At 44.5% G+C, this 20,763-nt stretch overlaps 1 protein-coding gene across 5 annotated transcripts in view; it reads right to left on the bottom strand.

Moving 5' to 3' along the window:
* Positions 1-19,467: 19,467 nt before the first annotated feature.
* Positions 19,468-20,763, bottom strand: part of LPIN1 (lipin 1) — a 76,837-nt gene continuing 75,541 nt past the window's right edge. For all 5 annotated transcript variants that reach the window (XM_081906107.1, XM_081906109.1, XM_081906108.1 and 2 more), the window contains 2 exons: positions 20,280-20,383; positions 19,468-19,756 (listed from right to left, as the gene is read on the bottom strand). In XM_081906107.1, the coding sequence (XP_081762233.1) occupies positions 19,597-19,756; positions 20,280-20,383 (264 nt within the window). In that variant the 3' untranslated portion in view covers positions 19,468-19,596. The remainder of the gene's footprint in view (positions 19,757-20,279; positions 20,384-20,763) is intronic.

Below are 20,763 nucleotides of genomic sequence, written 5' to 3' on the forward strand. Positions count from 1 at the left end.
AATGTCCTGGCACTTACCATGTAGATCCCGTTCATGCTACAGCTTAGTTGGTAGAGCATGAGACTATTAATCTGAGGGCGGAGGGTTCAAGCCCTACATTGGGCAAAAGATTCCTGGATTGGGTTGGATTAGATTACCCTCATGGTCCTTTCTAACTCTACGATTTTATGATGTGCAACCATCGAGGTGGACAGCCATTTGATAGGCAAGCCCAGGGGGTGGCGCTCTGTCTGCAGTTCCCCCTTCCTCAGTGTGTTCAAACTGGATTTTAAGCATGTCAGTGCAACCCCTCCTTGGTATTGAAGGAGTAGTGAGAATCTGAAAAAAGTGGGTGGTGAACAGGTCAGCTACCACAAACAGCTTACCATGTTGTTGGTGCTGTTGATGATGATGATGCACTGGAAGAAGTCACCCAGGGGAGAGCAAATCTCCCCCCTACCATCTTCCACTCTGCACAAGTTCCATTTAAACAGCAGTCACACATTATCTGATGCTACCTCATTGGCTACACGCAGCGCTTCCTCTCTTCGTATTGCAACAATCAAGTAATTCGGAGTGTTTTCAATGATCAGCCTTGCATGGAGCAACCCCAAGGGCTGATTTAGTTCAGCATATTGTTCTCATAAGCAAGCAGACAGCAGAAAAGAACAACGGGTCTGTGGTTGGCCAAATGTATATAAATTGCTCCCCATCTTTGACCTACTTTGGACCAATTGTACTGGCAATCAACTGGGGGAGAGGTGGCTCATGCAGTGCTAGACCATCATAACAGCATGAAACTCACAACCCAAAAACATGTTGGTGGCTTTTGGAAGGTGGATGAGATTCATCTCAAACTCCCTCAGCACAGACATTCCCAATATTTCCAGATGCTGTTGGACTTCAAGGTAGGATGGGAACCACAAGTCCTAAGATGGTTGCACCAGTGACACTGTCCCCCCTCAACAGAAACTGATTGTTTTGTAGAGAAGAGGAGGAGAGAAAACAGGGTGGGTCAGAGGATCACCTGTTGGATAGGAGTTCCAACAGAGCAACAAACTCCTCCATGGTTGTGTGCGGTAAGGAGGCCACCACCTTGCTAAAGCTAAACAGGCCTGGGTCAGTGCCTGGATTGGTGCATGCCTAGGAACCACATGCCTGCTGCCCCCCAGGTTCCATGTTGGAAGAAAAGTAGGATGCTAAACATGGAAGGAAGGAAGGAAGGAAGGAAGGAAGGAAGGAAGGAAGGAAGGAAGGAAGGAAGGAAGGAGAGGGAATTGCTGTAAGTGCAACTCCACATCGCTCGTTCATGACCAGAAACACTTGACAAAATTCTCCCTTGTAGAATTACAACAGAGGACTTCCCCTCCAGCCTTCATTGTATCTGGTCGTGTTGGGAAGCACCTCCAAGTTCAATGGAGACAGAGAGTTGACCCAAACCAATTGGTCATTGTCTTATATACTGCAGCTGTTTGTGTGTGTGCGTCTCCAGCTTCCCCACCCCACTCTCTCTGTAGAAATACAATGGACCGACACAACTGTTTGCATTTTCAAACTCTCCTTGAGGGTGTGACTATGGACTCTTCTTGGAGGTATGGCCATACGTACGGTCATGGTGAGACCCTGCACTACATCCCTGGGTGGGAGAAGCACCCACATCTACAGCGGCTGCTATGTATCGTATTTAAGAAATGACGATCAAGTCCATCTTGTGGTTTAGGTGTGGATCAAGAAAGGTTGGGGAAACAATGGTCAAAGCGTGGACCGACCCACAGGACTGAGCCTGCGACACAGTGTTATGGATGCAGGAAGAGGGAGGTTTTGAACTGGCGGGGGAGACTTGGAGTGTTTAGGTCAGGTTCAATTATGTCATCCTGAAAAGAAGTGGGACAACTTCTAGGGGTCAGGGAGAAATGCCATCCAGTTCACATTTAAAGCTGAGTTTATCAAATCCACACTTTGTGTAACAATATGAGACCTGTCACACAGTCGTTGCAGCATCGGTCCCCATATGGGACAGCTGCATATTCCTTCATTGCAGGGGGTTGGAATAGATCAGTGTTTCCCAACCTTGGGCCTCCAGCTGTTTTTGAACTACAATTCCCATCATCCCTGACCATTGGTCTTGCTAGCTAGGGATGATGGGAGTTGTAGTCCAAAAACAGCTGGAGGCCCAAGGTTGGGAAACACTGGAATAGATGATTCTCAGGGTCCCTTCCAACTCTATGATACTTTGAAATTTGCATTTATCTGAATTTTGCAATGCAGTTCTCCAACTAACAGATCTCCACAAATAGGCATATGTTAGAGGGAAGTGTATATAAAAATGAGCATACTGATGAAAACAACACACAAACATGCAATATATGAGGAGAAAACCGCTTGCCAAAATGTGTACCGGAGCCCGAACTGCAGGCAAATCCTGCTTATTAGGAGAAAGGCACCCTGAAGAATTAAATACACACACACACACACATTGCTGCAGAAACCTGGAGTGCTGAATTTAAGATTAGAAAAATGAGAATCGGTGCTCTCAACCCACCGTTCTGGGTTGCGACTGCAAAAGGCAGAGAGCAAGCCAGGCGAAACAGCCAGGCAACTCAGCCAGCCAAAGCTGCAGCTCATTAGATTTAAATATTTTGCAAAACATATGCAAAGCCCGGTGGCAACGTAAGAGGCAGGAACTGCCGGAGGAAGCCTCCCCTTTCCGTTCGGGATCCAGACACGCAGTCGAGTCAAACGACCGGAGTCCACAGCAAGGCTGCTCAATGTCTCCATCTAAATAAAGCTCCCGTCGGAATTAGCTATGCTGAACGAGCCTCGGCTGTATCATATGGAGGACGGGGGGGGGCATATGCTTCTGGTGGCTGCGTATCCGGAGGGAGCGCTAACCAGAACCACAGGATATTTCAGTCCTGGAAGGGGGGGGCGGGTTATGACGGGAGGGAAGTGAGCAGAAACCGTGCTATGGAAAGTAACTGGAGTCTTTCCAGCTTCCAGGGGCCAGTCAGTCATGAATATCCTGCCTTGGCCTGCGGAGGAAGCAGCCGAATAACAATTGGGAAAGGTTTATAACTGCAGGAATCGAGTGGCTGAAGCCAAAAGGCCACCATGTGATGCAACTGTGTGTGTGTGTGTGTGTGTGTACATATATATTCCTCTCTCTCCAGCTCCTACACACAGGAGTCTTCTTCATTTGCTGTGACCTTCCAGGAATGTGCTGACAGACACAAAGCGTTCAGCATGACATTCTGCCAATGGACTGGAATGACTGCTGGTGGGGTGTGAGTTTGTGTGTTTCATGTCTGTTTCCTGACAGCAGGGCACCATCTTCTGGAAGCTGCAAAGAACGGCTCAGGGCGAGAGTAGCCACTCACGGATTCCCTGAAAAGAAAAAAAGGAAAAGGAAGAAAATGCATCCCCTCTAGAGAAGGAAAAGGAAAAAGAAAGAGGATGAGGGAGTGTGTGGCTTTGCATTAAATTTGCATTTGCTGCTTTGCACGTACGCAAGGAATAATGGTTGTGATTTACCGTATTTTTCGCTCTATAAGATGCACCGGACCACAAGACGCACCTAGTTTTTGGAGGAGGAAAACAAGAAAAAAAATATATTCTGAATTTCAGAAGCCAGAACAGCAAGAGGAATCGCTGCGCAGTCCCTCTTGCTGTTTTGGCTTCTGGGATAGCTGCGCAGCCTGCATTCACTCCATAAGACGCACACACATTCCCCCTTACTTTTTAGGAGGGAAAAAGTGAGTCTTATAGAGTAAAAAATACGGTAAATAAAAATGCAATCCATCTCACGGCGGTGGGCAAGGCTGTTACCAGGTGTGCCTGCTCAGGGAATAACTGCCAAGGCCCTAGGCTCTCCCTTAGAATCATAGAACCGTAGAGTTGGAAGAGACCCCAAGGGTCATCTAGTCCAACCCCCTGCAATGTGGGAATCTCAGCCAAAGCATCCATGGCCGATGGCTTAGAAACCTCCAAAGTTAGCAAAGTTAATGGACAAACTGTGTGCAAAGGACAATAGTGACTTTGAAAAAGAATGGGAACTCTTTACGATATATTTGCAGAAACAACAGAAAGAAATGGTCTCGCTGGCAGGATTTAAATAAACATTTGCAATTTTATTTACAGAGAACAAGAAGTAAAACAATGTGATACCATAATATTGTAAAGAAACAGCAGAATGTATCGTCTGATGTAATAAACTAGAAACGGTAGTTGAGGGAAGTCAACAGGGAAGGGGGGAAATTGGAAAATGTATGTTCAGCAATGATAGTGGATACTTGTTTCAAGAAAAGAAAATCAATGAAAATTAAGAAAGAAAGAAAGAAAGAAAGAAAGAAAGAAAGAAAGAAAGAAAGAAAGAAAGAAAGAAAGAAACCTCCATGGAAGGAGAATCCACAAGTTCCTGAGGGAGGTCGTTCCACCGTCAAGCTGCTCTTGCTGTCTGAAAGTCGGAATCTCCTTTATTGTAACTTTATTGTAACTTGAAGCCATTGGTTCGAGTCCTACCCTCCAGAGCAAGCAAACAAACAAAAGAAATATGTCTCTGGAAGAGGGGACAAGAGTACTATGGATGTTTATCTCCAACCATGTCTAACAATGGCAGATTAGACTCTTGCATGGTTTTCAGACATGGTATCATACACAAGTCTGAACTCGGGCCTTCCTACAATCTGAAAGCTGTCATGCATAAAGTGAAAACAAAAAAACAAAAAAAAAATTCCTTCCAGTAGCACCTTAAAGACCAACTAAGTTAGTTCTTGGTATGAGCTTTCGTGTGCATGCACACTTCTTCAGATGCATAAAGTGGACCATCCTGGTATCTGCAGACTGGGGCGAATGTTGTGAGGCAGTTCCCCAGCCAAAAAAAAAGAAAGAAAGTAGAAAAAATGTGTGTATTCCTGGAAAGTATGCACCCAAAAGTGAAAGGAACATAGGGGGGAAATAATTATATCGCAAACAAATTGCCAGTACAAACCTGTATATTAGAAGGAATATACACAGAACTGTGTACAAATTGCTGTGCAGACTTTTTAAAAAAATCACAAAAAGGAGTGAACTGAACTAAAAATAAAAGATAAACAGACATTGGCAAATTTATCTCTAGCTACACACGAGTTTTGTCTGATTTCTTTATTTAAAACACTGGTGTATTGATTTCCCAGCTTAAAATCAGTGCCCAAGCCAGCTTACATCAACAATTATTGGGGGGGTGGGGACTTGCAATAGCAGGAAACAGGAAACAGCAAAAATAAATTTAATACCAAACAACCAGCCAGTCAAAATCCTGCAGGAGCAAAAAGTCTCCAACTTGGAGAGGAAGGATAGGAGGCAGGTAGCAAAATGCATCTCCAAGGGTCTGACCATAACCATGGCAACAGAGGTGGGTGTGTCGTGCATTCCCACCAATCAGACTTCAGATGCTGGTGGGACACCAGGTTTCCCCCAAATGATGTAAGTAATGGAATGGAATACATATAAACAATGGAGTGGTTAGGAAATTCAAGACGACTTGACAAAACATGAACACTATCTATCTTTATGCCAATGTTTTTAAGGGACAATAAATTCGCATTTGGGGTACACTTCCTAGATATAATTGTTTGCCCTGGACAACTTTGGAGCACCCCATTTTCCCTACTCCTGACTGGACTCTGGTATGCAGCTTTCGTGGACTGAAAAATGTCACCTTACTTACAGTAGCAGGAAGAGCAATCATGTGAAGCCATCACTCGGGTAGACTAAGACGATGGCATTAGCGTGGTACACTGGGGGGCCTTATGATTAGTGAATTATCATCCAATCAGCAAAGACATTTCAAAAATAGGCTACTCTGGTCGCAGTGGGCATGGTAAAACAGCCCAGTCCCTCAGATTTGGTCCCTCAGAAGGGGTGGATGGAATAGAGAACACAAATACCGCTGGTTTCAGCATGAGTTACACAGTGACACCTTGTGGTCAAATGTACAAACTGCAGGAAATGCAGAAAACAATGACTCTCATTACAGTGGTACCTCGGGTTACATACGCTTCAGGCTACATACGCTTCAGGTTACAGACTCCGCTAACCCAGAAATATTACCTCGGGTTAAGAACTTTGCTTCAGGATGAGAACAGAAATCGCGCTGCGGCAGGGGGAGGCCCCATTAGCTAAAGTGATATCTCAGGTTAAGAACAGTTTCAGGTTAAGAACAGACCTCCAGAACGAATTAAGTTCTTAACCTGAGGTACCACTGTATAAGGAGTTGATAACAGACTTTGAAGCAAAAGTGGTTCAAAAACAGCCAAGGTCGGCAGGCTTAGCTTTTTCTCTCTTTTTTAAGCCATTATCTCAGTTGACACAGATGCTAATGGCGTGTTTCTGTAGCCCACTTCATCCAACCATTGCCATTATGGAATGGCAGTTAATTTGAAGTGGTTGCCATGTGGTGACATTGCGTTCCGTTTCCTTTTCAGTGTAGGCATAATAACCACATCGTTTCCCCGAGCCATGTAATTCCTATTGCCTTATGTGTTTCTTGCATTTACATACCACCTAACCGGGGAGCAGGCCCCTCTCAGCTCTTATGTTTGAGGAAACGCATGTAGGCAGGCACTGTGAGGCGACAATCCTACGCACGCTTCATGTGGGATCCAAATTGGTGCCCTTGCTCTCATGGAATAGCGTGAGAGTTCCTCTAACAGAAGAGGAAGGAATGAAATTTGGCCAATTCTCACTCTACCCTGCAGCCCTCATCACACCCTCAAAATCTGCTCCAGGGAGTTGTGGGGGACCCTACAGAAGAGAGTGGAAGGTGGTGGTGGTGGTGAAATGCTGGAGGAACCAACAAAATTCCCCTCTCCTCCAAATGCAGGGATAGGAAACCTAAAGCTGGGTTCTGAGGTTTCTCCCTAGACCACGCACCCCTCCCCAACCACACATACCCTCCCCTGACCCCTGCTCTGCACCCTGCACAAGTGTTTTTGCCTAGTGGGAATGTATCCTTAACCTCTGCCAGTGGCATAGCATGGGGGGGGACACAGTGACAGTAGCCCCTGGCGCAAAATTGTGAGGGGTGCAAAATTTCAACACCCGTTGCTGCCTTAATGCGCCTCGGTATGCTTCTGTTGCTGAGCTCCATTGAAAATGGTTTCTCCATGTGAACCAGGAGGTGACCTCTCTGGACAACAGACCCACTCTCCTTTTCTTATCTATGTGGCTGAGATCTCCTAGGTGACGTGGATGCTGTTGGGCAATTGAATGTGCATGTGTACTCCTTTGGTTTCCCTCCCTCCCACCTCCCTGCATTGCCCCGGGCGCTATTAACCTACGCTACGCCACCGACCTCTGCTAATGCTTCTTGCTTGTGCAAATGGAGGATAGAATGGGTTCCACAAGTATGTATAGATATGGGTCTAAAAGGTAAAGGTAAAGGTACCCCTGCCCGTACGGGCCAGTCTTGACAGACTCTGGGGTTGTGCGCCCATCTCACTTAAGAGGCCAGGGGCCAGCGCTGTCCGGAGACACTTCCGGGTCACGTGGCCAGCGTGACATCGCTGCTCTGGCGAGCCAGAGCCGCACACGGAAACGCCGTTTACCTTCCCGCTGGTAAGCGGTCCCTATTTATCTACTTGCACCCGGAGGTGCTTTCGAACTGCTAGGTTGGCAGGCGCTGGGACCGAGCAGCGGGAGCGCACCCCGCCGTAGGGATTCGAACCGCCGACCTTTCGATCGGCAAGTCCTAGGCACTGAGGCTTTAACCCACAGCGCCACCTGCGTCCCATAGATATGGGTCTACTGTACCTCAAAAGCCCCTCAGTGAGTGCAAATGGATTAATTGGACTCCACCCTTACCTGGGAGTAAGTCACACTCAACTGGCATTAGTTTCCCCTTTCCTTGAAAGCCCTGTGGTTGAAAGGGAAACTATCCTAAACCCTCCTCATAGCTAAAGCCTGGCTCCTCACCTTTTTTTTTATTTTTACACACCAATAATCTATAGCTCCCTGCATTGCTGCAGTAGAGGCAGGCCGCCTGCTTATCCCTCTGCGCCAATATTGTAACACAGGAAATCTGCCTTTGCTGCTAACACCTGGTGTTGTTTCAGACAAGCCAGATGGCTTGAACTCCAGGCTCACATGACTGATGGTCGCGCTCTTTTGTCTAGCGCAGTAACCGTCTCTGGCTTGGGATGCAAATGTTGTCACTGTGCAAAATGACCTTCCCTCTTTCGCTTTCCCCTTCAGCCTCAGAAGCCAACATGGCAGCCCCGAACAAGGATGGCTGAAAATCCTATAGCTGCTGACCTACAGCCGCTTCCACAGTAGCTCGACGGGACTTATTTCTGGATAGAGATGCATACTGCAGTTTTGTAAAAGGCCTTAAAGGGCTTCGATCTCACCTGATCCCACATTGAAAGGCAAAGCTACCTTATAGGGGAGCAGACACACTGGCATCGTTTGCAAGCCACGCTTCTCCAAACTGCTTCGCAAAAACTTGCAAAAACTCGCACTAAAATGCTTGCCTGCCAACCTAGCAGTTCGAAAACATGTCAAGGTGCAAGTAGATAAATAGGTACCGCTCCGGCGGGAAGGTAAACGGCGTTTCCGTGCGCTGCTCTGGTTTTCCAGAAGTGGCTTAGTCATGCTGGTCACATGACCCGGAAGCTGTACGCCGGCTCCCTCGGCCAATAAAGCGAGATGAGCGCCGCAACCCTAGAGTTGGTCACGACTGGACCTAATGGTCGGGGGGCCCTTTACCTTTACCTTTTACACACTGATGTTGAAATGTGGAGAACTGAAGACTGACAAAAATGAGAAACTGAATTGTCAGATTTTATACCACTGCATAGCTCAGTTGGCTAGTGTGCAGTGCTGATAACACCAAGGTTGCAGGTTCAAGCCCCATATGGGGCAGCTGCATATTCCTGCATTGCTGGGGGTTGGGCTAGGTGATCCACAGGATCCCTTCCAGCTCTACGGTTCTATGATTTGCCTATCTCTGCCATGAGGCAGAATTAAGAGTACTAACTATTTGAAGTTGAAATTGTAAAACCAATAAAATTTATTTACACACACACACACACAAAAAGAGTACTAACTGTTTCAGAATGGCATGTTTGGGATTCTTGAAATCTTCAGAGCCAGGTCGCAGGAACAGCTGGCAAGAGCATCTTTTCGCAAATAACACCTTGGCCAAGCAAGTACAAAGTTGTTTTGATTCAAATCTCCCGTCACGTTTGCACTTAATTCAAAATCTTGGCTTAGGGCGAAGTCAAGCTGAAGCTCAAGCACATATTAGTCAAAGGCAAGCTGTTCCTTTGGATCCGACTTATTTGGCTCTGCTGCTCTTATTTCCTGGCAAACGAATGGCACTCAGGTTATTAACAGTGCCTAAGGACCATTTCTCTGAGCCCAACACAGACTCTGCACACACACACACACACACACACCCTCTGATCTGTGTTAGAAAATAACTGAGGATCAACTGGATTATCCTTTGCCTCCTTTTGGTTTCCTTTGTTTAAATGCCTCTCTTTTCTGGCTGCCTAACTGCAGCGTGGTATATGTATTAATCTTTTCCCTTTTTTTACCGTTTACATATTAACTGTACACTGAGGGCTCATCCAGACCCCCGTTTTCCCTGCCACTTTCGCAGCTTCATTATTAGGTGACTCCAAAATTCTGGGTCCCCCCCCCAAAAAAAAAGTGATGCCATAGTTTTGTGCTAGTTTAGTGGGGACATAAGTGGGCTAAGGTGGGGCTTAAGTGGGAATGCAAGTGGGGGCTGAAGGGGACTTAAGTGGGCTATGTTGGCTAAGGAGATTTAAGTTGGCTAAGTTGACGAAGGCAACTTAAGTTAGCAAAGGGGACTTAAATGGGCTAATTTGGTTCAGTTGGCTGAAGTGGTCCAAAGTTTTCTAAGGGGACTTTAGCAGGGACTTAAGCGGGCAAACCTTTCCATGGATTGACATTTGCTCTGATTCAGCAGTAAAGAGTGGGTTTTCCAGGGGGAAGCGGCAAGGTAAACAGAAAACCTCTCAGACGGGACAAGCAGAAGTGTGGCTGCGCCCTAAAGCAGCAGTCCTGGCCCCACTTTACCCAGCAGTAAACCCCATTGAATTCAATCGGACTTACTTCTTAGTAGATACGGTTCGGTTGGTGATGTAAGGCACACATGCTTTTTACATGCTGTGCCTTGTCTCTGAGATCTGAAACCAGCTCTTTTCTTTCTTTCTTTTTAATTAATATTTTATTAAGTTTCTTTTCTTACAAACACAAATATAGAGCTTAGAAATAAGAAGAGAGAAGAATAGATAAAGAAAGAAATATATAGATAAGATCCAACTTTCCATAATATTTTTCACAATCCAATTGGACTTCCCCACATCCTCCAAACCCTCCAAACCCCGCGTTCCCTGCGATAAAAACATCAGCAATTTGTTACCTTATTTCATTACTTGTTATATCTTTCAATTTATCATGTTTCTAAGTTCATGATTGTATCCCAATTCTTATATAGTTAAAATAAACATGATAAGCTTGTCTCATAATTCTGCCTTTTCTTTCTTATACCTTAATTCTGAATTCACATCATCACGTTACTGAAGCTAGATTCTCTTAGTCATGCATTTTTCTTAGCATTCATACAACTTATAGTATTTTTGCAAATAGTCCTTAAATTTCTTCCAGTCCTCTTCCAGTGTTTCCTCTCCCAAGTCCCGAATTCTGCCAGTCATTTCGGCCAGTTCCATATAGTCCATCAACTGCGTTGAAACCAGCTCTTTTCTGCACTCTGGAGACCAGATGCCAAACTCATTTACTTCCATTTGTCCTGGGTCATTTCAATCAGCGGTTCTCAACCTGTGGGTCCCCAGAGGTTGTTGGACTACAACTCCCATCATCCCTAAGCTCTGGCCTTGCTAGCTAGGGGTGATGGGAGTTGTAGTTCAACAACATCTGGGGACCCACAGGTTGAGAAAGGCTGATTTAAATCCTATTGGCAGCATTGACTGCCACTGTCCCTAACTGCCCCTGGTTATTATGCTGTTCCTCTGTATGTGTGGTGTGTCTCAGTCTCTTGCTGTCAGCTGGTTGGTACGTCCTGCTGGATTCTCCTGCACGTGCATATAGGAAATGCCAGAACAAAGGAATTCTGGGATGCTTAGTTCTTAAGGAAACACGCCCCCTCAAGTGTCAAAGAGGACAGGGCTCCTGCACCTTCAATACCTCCGAAGTCGAACGGAATCCGTTCTGGAAGTCAATTCGACTTCCAAAACATTCAGAAACCAAAGCACGGCTTCTGGTTGGCTGCAGGAAGCTCCTGCAGCCAATCAGAAGCCAAGGAGGATGTTCAGCTTCCAAAAGAACATTTGAAAACCGGAACACTCACTTCCGGTTTTCGATCATTTGGGAGCTGAAACGTTCTACTCCCAAGGCATTCAGGAGCTGAGGTACGGCTATAGTTTGTAGCAAAGCGGAATGTCAGCTGGTTTAGCTCGTTACACTATTCACAGCCACATCTCCTGAAATTACCATTTGCTACCTAGCCTACCCTGAGATGAACTAGTCAACCTCAAAACGTTTTTTTATCTCCTGCTGGTTGCAACAAGAGATTTAAACAGGGGTCTCTCCCACTGCAGTCCATGGGACTTCAAAATGTTGATCATTAGGCTGGGCATGACTACAGAGCTGGGCCACTGAAAAAAAAGGCAACTCTTTATTTGCATGCTTGGCCACTGTGAGAACAGGATGCCTCGTGCCTGGTATGTCATTGGCCCACTTGCTATTTGAAGACCAGTTGGCAGTTCTTCTGAGGCAGCAAGACTGATTGAAGAGCATTTCATTGGAATGCAGGCCAATCCTTTGCATGTTTCCTCAGAAATACACTCCGTTCAACGAGGGGCACTTCCTGGCATATATAACATGTGCACAGAATTGCATTCTTGCATTTTCCAATTAATGCTGTCTCAAAGGGTCTGATGGAGGAGGCCTGTTAGCAAAATATGCAGAACCTCTCCCTGTGATGCAGTCTAAACTCAACTGACATAAACAGCAATAAAATATTTTGGCTCAAGACAGATTCATGAAAACAATTTTTAATGTAAAAAGCGTAGGCTTCTTTTTTAACTTTCTTGGGAAAGGCTGTTTGTGTGGTTTGCTAAAGAAACTTGAACAGCTGTTCTAGTCTGCTTGTATTATTATTATTATTATTATTGTTATTATTATTATTATTATTATTATCCGCCAGAGAATATAACCTCCTTGTGAAGGTTGCAGAAAACAAAAAGAAATGAAAAGGAAGAAAGAGACATCACAGGGTATGTTCTCAGCTCGTGAAACCGGACACCTCCGCAGCAGTCTCCCATTCAGAAAAAGCAATGAATTAGAATCCGGAAGGGGCCAACTTGCTTGCAGACCTTGTTAAAAGCCAGGCAAGATGGATTTCCTGAATCAATAAACAGACGCCTGTCAGCACAGAGAACACCTGACATCGCAAGAGGCTTTTAAAAACCCTCGGAAATCAGGCTTTAGGGAAGTCAAAACAGCTCTCGGAGTGAGCCACTCTAGATAGCAACCCAACTCTTCCGTTTCCCTCAGTTATGTACGATAAGAGCTTCCAATGAATTTAGAGGGATTGGGGAGGGCAGGGGGTGTTTGCATGTTGGCTGTGCTAACTTGTCGATCATTCCTACTAAAAGCAGCCTAAGCTAAAGGTGCGTTTGGTGTCTGTGCTTCCCCCGGGGTGGAGAGGGGGAAGAGGCCTGGAGCATCTCATTAAACGTCTGAAACATTTCAGTGAATGGAAAAGCTGAAAGAAGCAGCTTCCCTATTGTGGAGGAAATGGAAGGAAGGCAGGAGCCAAAGAAACGCAGGTCGCGTCGGGTTTCCTATGCTGGAAAATTGAGCCAATGTTACAGCAAAGGCCAGCACCACATTTGAGTCATTTCTTACTCCCGACAGAGAACAGGAATAAACACACACGGACACAGACAGACACACACACTGAAAACAGCAGAACAGGGGTCAAAAATTGTCATCCAAGCACAGCACACCATACAAACACTCTTAGAATGTAATCCTAAATGCAGCTATTAAGGAGTAAGCCTTACTTAGTTCGATGGGATTTACTCCTAAGCAAAAGAGTGAAGAACATTTTTCAGGCTGTGGGCTTCTCGCTGGGGCCACCAGGGAGCAGTTGGTTGAGCCAGAGGCAAAAATGGGCGAAGAACCAAATGTGACACTTACCTCTGTGCAGCAGACTAATTTCTACACACACTCAGAACTTATCCACCTTACCTTTCCTCCACACTTTCCAGGCCCGGGCCACAACTTTAAAGATTTGTGCCTGACCCCCCCCCCCTCCCTCCCTCTCTCTCTCTCTCTCTCTCTCTCTCTCTCTTCTTTTTTCTTTGGCTCCAGAGGTTTCCCTGCAAAAACCTCCTCTTTAAAGCTGAATTAGAACAAACAACAATCCATGGAAAACCCGAATGGGGCACTTCAGCTTTAAAAAGCAGGGCTGTGGGAGGAACACTGCGGAGCAAAGATATCATTATCTGAGCTCAATGACATATTCCAGTCACACACAAATATTCAAGGAGGGTGCAAAGGTTGGCTGGTGAGATGTGGCCAGTGTAGGGGAGTCTCAAAGGTCAGGAAGAAGGTTGCATTTGACACACACCCCAGGCCTGAGGAAAGATACTTAGGACCACAGAGTTTACTTTCTGACAATTTCAAGGGGTTTAAGTATCTGCCTAAAATTATTCCTGCTGAACTCAAGACTGTGAAGTGATTAACTTGGACTGAATCCTGTCTGGTATGCATTTTTTAAAAAGCAATTTGCACCCAGCAGCTGGATTTTCAAAACATTTTAATTGGATTGCATTTATTACAATATATATATACTTTGCATTCAGCTCATCACCAAAATGAGATGTTACCTTATTTTCTTTAATTTATTGCACTGATGCATACATATACAGAGGAAATAGTTTCCAGAAACATTAACAGTCCTAAAATATATATTTTTAAAAAATAAAATAAAAAAATCATTCCTCTGACCCTCAAATTACATCAAGCATTGTTGTAATTTTCAACACACTGATATTCTTCATTTCATGTAGCACTTGTGGAGCTAAATGGCCATTTAAATGTATGAAAATAAACAAGGATACACTTCTGGCATATTCTAGTTTAGAAGATGGGGAAACATACAAACAGAGCATATACTGGATTTGCATTTTTGCATTTAGAGTGCATTAGAAAAGGTACGTTTTTCTGTAACAGAAAACCACCAGTACACTGAAAGCAAAGTGAACAGTTTTCTTTTTCTTTCACAGAAAGAATATGAAGTAATTCAGCTATTCCAGGTTTATTTTGTTCTTTGGGAATTCAACAACGCAGTTTGAAATGTGTGCATAAGAACAGCTCAGCCAAAGTGAAACTATTTAGAAACTGTGTACCCGTTGCTGTTTTTCATCTTTAAATTAGAACAAATATTTTTTTAAAAAATCTTACATCTATTATTCCCAATGACCATCAAAAATAGTTGAGGAAAATGTCCTTGCAGATACCCTATGCAATTGCATTCAACAGGGTATATGCAGAGTGATCTTCAAATCTGCTTTAAAAAGTAACTTGAAGCCAAAGGTGTAACAGGGCTTAGTAACAGCTTTATTCTCTGCAAATAGTTTCACATGAACCTGAAGAAAATCCACAGCTTCAATTAGGTAACAACCCCAATGCTGTTAGAGGAGATAATTTATCATCACTTACAACCATGGCAGACCCAAGCAGTTCCAGGTCAGCTGGAAGGCAACTGGGGTCTTCAAAAATGAACATTTTGTGGCATGTGAGAGTGTCTATAAATAAGGCCAAGGGTTAAGTGACTACAAAACTCAAAATCTCCTCCTTAAATAGCTAGGATATGCACACACACAGTGTCCACGTTAAGTGCTGCTGAGCTTAACTCATCTGTGATAGTCAAGAAACTTGCCCGTTAAAGGCAATGTGGTACAGAATTGCTCAACTCTGGTTGGGTTACACGCCCAGTATGTCCTAAACCACTGGGAAAACAAATATTGGAAGTCCATTTTTACAGTTCAGCATGTAATGGGTCCGTCTGCAACAGGAGAAATGTCTCTCTAAAGCTGATATCTCTTATCCTTGTAGGTGGATTCTATGGCTTTTTTTTGGTTCCCAAGCTGAAGTTTTTTGCTTATGAAACATCGCCAGAGATTTGGAAGCTAAAAATTGTATAACATGTTGCTTATTTGGTAAATCTGACAGTCTAAATTTCCACTATTTATCAGATCAATGCCTGGACTTTTCTATGCAGCACCGCCAAGTTTTTGTCGCCGTGCACATGCACCCAATTATTCTCCAAATTCACTTCTGCGGGAATCGGTGCATTTTCACGAATGACTGAGAAAACGCTTGAGCCAGTTCCCACAGCTCGGGGCAAGATGCACAAAGTAGCAGGCTTGTGTGCATGTACCTCGCCATTAAAGGGAGGCGACCGCATGTGCAAACAAGGCCTGTGTATGCACAACCCCTCTTCAGCTTGGAATCCAGTGACAAGAGAATTTTATTTTCTAATGCTACAGTTTTGCTGGTCACCTGTTTGGAAAGGTGTCCTAGCCAGCCCCAATTCTCCTTCCCAGTCAAACAGCTGGTCAGTGGGATTTTGTGGCTGTTTTAGCTCAGAGTGTTGTGCCCCTTTGACTCATGGAGGACCAGTAAACTTAATAAAGGCAGGCACACTCCTTTGGAAGCACTTAGCATCCTGCCCCAGCAAAGAAAGATTCCACGTCTACTTTAAGTCCAGTCTTGTAAGCAGAGACCAGACTCTGTAAATACAGGTGGAGACCATTTTGCATGTGTCCAATTGACACAGGACAACCAGTGCATGGGTCCTTTTGGACCCAGAAGAAGGCAGAACAGGGGTGGAACAGGGGCAGGGCGGACTTATGGGTGCTTCGCCGACACAGACGGGGGCTAGGAACAGAACCTCCATGCAAAATGGTCACCATCGGTATATATACATGCATACATACAACTGCATAAACCTTAATCATGGGGCGATTCTAAAACTAGATGTGGGCTACATGTCTTACAGAATTAAGGCTACAACCCTACACACTCACTCTGGGGGTGGGTACTGGAGCTTACTTCTGATAAGGGATGTATAGAACTGCACTGCAGCCTGCAATCTGATATACACACCTGGAAGTAAGCCTCATTGAACACAGTGGGACTTACGTCCAAGTAAATATGCATAAGGTTGTGCCGTAAACCTAGAAGGATAATTGTTTGGCAGGACCCGGGACCAAGGAAGCCAAAGTGAAGTCACTCCACTGAGTTTCTAGTGGGAACTGCGAAAGAGCAGTTTCACAGTGCTAATTTCTCTCTGGTGCCAATTTCATTTTCACTATCAATGGCAAAAGTACCGCTGATAGGAAGAAGAGAGACTAGGGCCGCAATCCAGTACAGAGTGAGGCATATTTATTTATATATACAGTCATATCTCAGGTTACAGACACTTTAGGTCGCGTTTTTTCAGGTTACGGACCACCGAAACCCGGAAGGTTACTTCCGGGTTTTGGCAATCGTGCTTTGCACATGCGCAGAAACACCGAATTGCAACCCGCACATGCACAGACGCGCCACTGCAGGTTGCGGATGCTGCTGTTTGCGAACGTGCATCCTGCACGGATCACGTTCACAACCCAAGCGTCCACTGTATTTATATATATTTAACTGTGTGCTGGATTGCGGCATTTGGATCCAATTCCAGCTAAAGTTAGCTGGAACAAACAGCACAACCGTATACACATCTACTCAGAAGTAAGCCCCACTGGCTTCAGGGGGACCTATTCCCAGGGTAGAGGGTACAGAATTGCAGCCTAAGTCACTGAATCTAGCAGAACAGGTTACCCATCCTGGTGAACTTAAGTTCCATTGAAAGTTGGCATTCGACTGCCTCGAGAGAGAGACCATGGTGTGCCTCTCCAGGGGTCGTCAAATTGTTACATTAGCAGCACCAAATTAACTTCCAAGCCTGGACAGTGAGTAAGAAAATCATGGGCTGCCAGGACCCCCCTTTCTACTTCACTGATGTGGTCCAAAGGAAAGCAGAGCAATCTTAGGGACTACACTCCAGATCTGTGTAGGGTGTACTCTTTAGACTTTTACTCTCCCAAAGTTATCCCACAAGGGCAACGGAGGTTTAGGATCAGTTTTTTCCTTCTCCTAGATGAGCTACCTTCCCAGGTTAATGAGACCCATCTGCCCCTCACTTCCCTCTGAAGTAGAGGCAGAAACCACAGTTTTGACCACCGGACCCACAATTGGTCTTGTCCACTCAGTCTGCCAGAGCCTGTTTTCACATGCAGGAGAAGCCCCAAACTCACCAGTGGAACTACTGGTACCATACCCCCCTACAACGCAGTACATGTAAAAAAGGGCACATGCTAAAGGAAGAAAATAATGTGACTTAATCATTATGACTCAACTGAAACCATTTTCTTTACTGTTGACCTATTAAAACTGTAATCATGAAATACATTTTTTTTTAAAGGCAGAATACAGAGACGTCAATTTCAGGCTCTTTGTACATATTATGGCTGTACAACCTTATCCGAATGAACGGAGAACCTGCTGAATTAAAAAGAAACTGCGGATGGGGTATATCTGAAGGTGGCTTCCAAAATGGCTGCTTCCCAGTTGCTTTTCTCCTGGGGGCAGCAACATGTTACAGTACTTCTGCTCTCCAAGAACAGGAGGAGGAAAATGGCGGGGGGGGGGACCAGCTTCAGAGGGGAAGCACAATCGGGGGAAGAATTCAGCAATGCTCTTTTGCCTGCAACTTCATGTTAAATTGCCCCGCAAATCCTGAATTTAAAGAGATCTGAGAGCAACCCACAGATCTGGCACCATCACACCTGGCCTATCATCAGATAATACCCCCTAAGGATGCAAGAAGAACCTGCTGAATCTGTCCAATGACCTGATTAAATAAATATCATTTAAAACACTGCAACTTTTTTTAAAAAAAAACATTCTTTTCTTGTTGTTTTGCTTTAGTATTATTTGGCATACGGCAAGTGGAAGCCTGCGTTTTTAACGAAGACTGGCAACTTATAAAAAGCAGCTTCTCTGAAAAATAAAATAAAAATTACCTGGAACATTCACTTGTAATGCATGCCATTAAATCTCAAGGCAGTCAAATGCCATCAGCTACCCCCCCCCAAAAAAAAATAGGACCAGGGCCTATTGCAATCATGCAGAGAAGAAAAAAACCTAAGATTGAAACATAAAAAGAAAACTGGCACTCAAATTATATTAAAGTTGTGGGGAGAGAACCATAGCAAGAGAAATCCGTCTCCTTCCCCATTCAACAAAGGAGTGCACATCAATCACAGCTACAGATAGTGCAAATGGAGAAAAAAAAAGTGTTGGCCCAGCAACACAGCTCCCTTGAAGTTTATCAAGCAAATAAAGGCCACTTCTGAAAATGCTTTTTTCGCAGTTATGGATGGAAACCAATGTACCGTGTACCTGCCGAGAATGGTACATATGCATTTCAATGGAACCCGTTTTCGTGGCGAACACACACAGAAGCAGCAACCTGGAAAGACCTCCATATATTTTGCTGGGAAACACACTGATTGGCAAACGACAAAGTCATGACTAACCTCTAAGACCACTGATTTCAATGGGTCTAGTCTCGATTTACAGGTACGTATGTCATGCCCAGCTGGCTCAAGGGTGCATAAGGTATCTGAGCAATTGTATCGTATGAAATGGCCTGAAGGGTACTGTAATGCAAAATAACCAGCATGTCCAATCACTCCTTAATTCAGGCACAATTTGATGTGAAATAAGAACAGCAGCTCCAGTCCCAATCCTTTTCTTACTGTAAATTATAGCCTTGATCCAAATGAGCCAACAACATGTACACACGTCAGGCAGCACTCAGCGCTGCTTAACCCCCTTCTTTTGTTCATTTTAAGGGAGCTTCACCGCAATCTTTCTTATGCAAACACACAAGAGCCGGGAGCCACACACTTAGCCTGTTCAAGCTAATACAGCAATAGTGACGATAGCTCTGTGCTACATAGACTAGCTGTAGAGTGTGTAGACCAATTGACTTTAGTTCAATAAATCGTATCATACTTTGTGGATCAAAAGGTGGCGGTTCTAGTAAAAAGCAGACATTTCCACTCAGAGGTTTTGAGTTCTGTCTTCCTTCTCTACCTGAAAACTAGGGGCCGGAAGACCCCAAGTGATGCCTCAGACTGGAACTACATCCCACAAAAAAGCAGGCATGGGAAAAATGAAGACCCGTTGCTTTCTAGAAATCCCATCATCATCATCAAGGCACTCAGAAATGCCCTTCTGTAATAAGACTATATGGCATGTATCTTCAGCCTGCTGCTGCAGGAGATCTGGGAGCGTGACATTCAGAAATGTTACTTTACAGGACAAAAAGAAAAAAAGAAATTTCTGAACTGCACATTTAAACAAAATGTTCACTACATCCCAAACTCCGGGTGAACGGCAAATGGCAAAATCCAGGTGCATCACCGAAGAGTGTTCAAATTGCTGCCGAGAAGGTTCAGAAGCCGATTATTATGGCACATGAGGATGCATCTCCTGGTTTTCAAAAGGTGGCAGCGGATCTCTCCAATATGTGAACTGACTATAGGTGTCAGAACAGGGGAAGTCTGAAGAATGGCTTCTTTTCAACAGGGGAAATACGTGATCTACCACCTCGCAGAGCCTCACGTACCTGGACAAACAGAAAAAGAAAAAGTTTATTATTACCACTGCCTAATAAATTGGATATGCTGATATCACGGGCTGCATTAATACAGCTATTTTATCCACATTTTAAGACAGAATAATTAAGGAAATTACAACAGACCCACAGAGTCAAATATCCTGTTTCTGAATCTGATGTGTGACAGTACGATTTGCTGAATCGTTGCTGAGCTAACGCAGGATTGCCTTGGAGCTTAAATGCAACGGCACAGCTGCAAATGTGCTGAAAAACAAGCTTTTTGGTTCAAATAAAGAAAACTGGGAATTTCTCATTTTTAACTACTGAATCTCAGAGTCATTACCTAGCACATAACTGAAATAAATCTTGATAATATCACAATCTGAACTAGATGACGCTCGTGGTCCCTCTAAACTCTGCCATTCTGTGATTTCAAGGCGGTCCAGTTAATTTCTACTGTAACGCCCAGCATCAAAGGGCTTAGAGAAAGAGAACTCCACCCCACATTAGGAGCAAGTGGACTGATACTCACGATGAGATGTTGGTCTTTGCATGCTCTTGAATTAGCTCTCCTTTAGGATTAACAGTGAATATTCTGTTTAGTGAAACTCCCACTTGCTTGTATGAATATACATCCTAGGGGGAAAAACAACAAACACAAAAGGTAGGTTCCCCCTCAGTATAAATCAAAAACAGTTTACCGTTCTAAAATGCTTATAATATGTGTTTTACTTCACAGGGTAAAACAAAGAAGGGTCAAGTCATGTGCTTGCTAAATCTCCATGTGTATGAATGTGGTGCAGATTGGTGGGAGTATTCTGGAAGAAAGGGTTCACGTGATCAATTTGATGACTGAGGATAACCAGCAAAGTCAAGACCCACAAACCACAAGACATTTCTGCCAATCCCATAAGACGTTTGTGCAGATCTCCACGTTCCTCTCCACTTGACCAATTGTTATGGATTGAAGAAATGTTTCACAAAACCACATAGAAGTAACATGTTATTGCAAGTAG

The sequence above is a fragment of the Podarcis melisellensis genome, assembly GCF_964234715.1.
Source record: "Podarcis melisellensis genome assembly, chromosome: 3".
In the NCBI taxonomy this organism is placed as follows: domain Eukaryota; kingdom Metazoa; phylum Chordata; class Lepidosauria; order Squamata; family Lacertidae; genus Podarcis; species Podarcis melisellensis.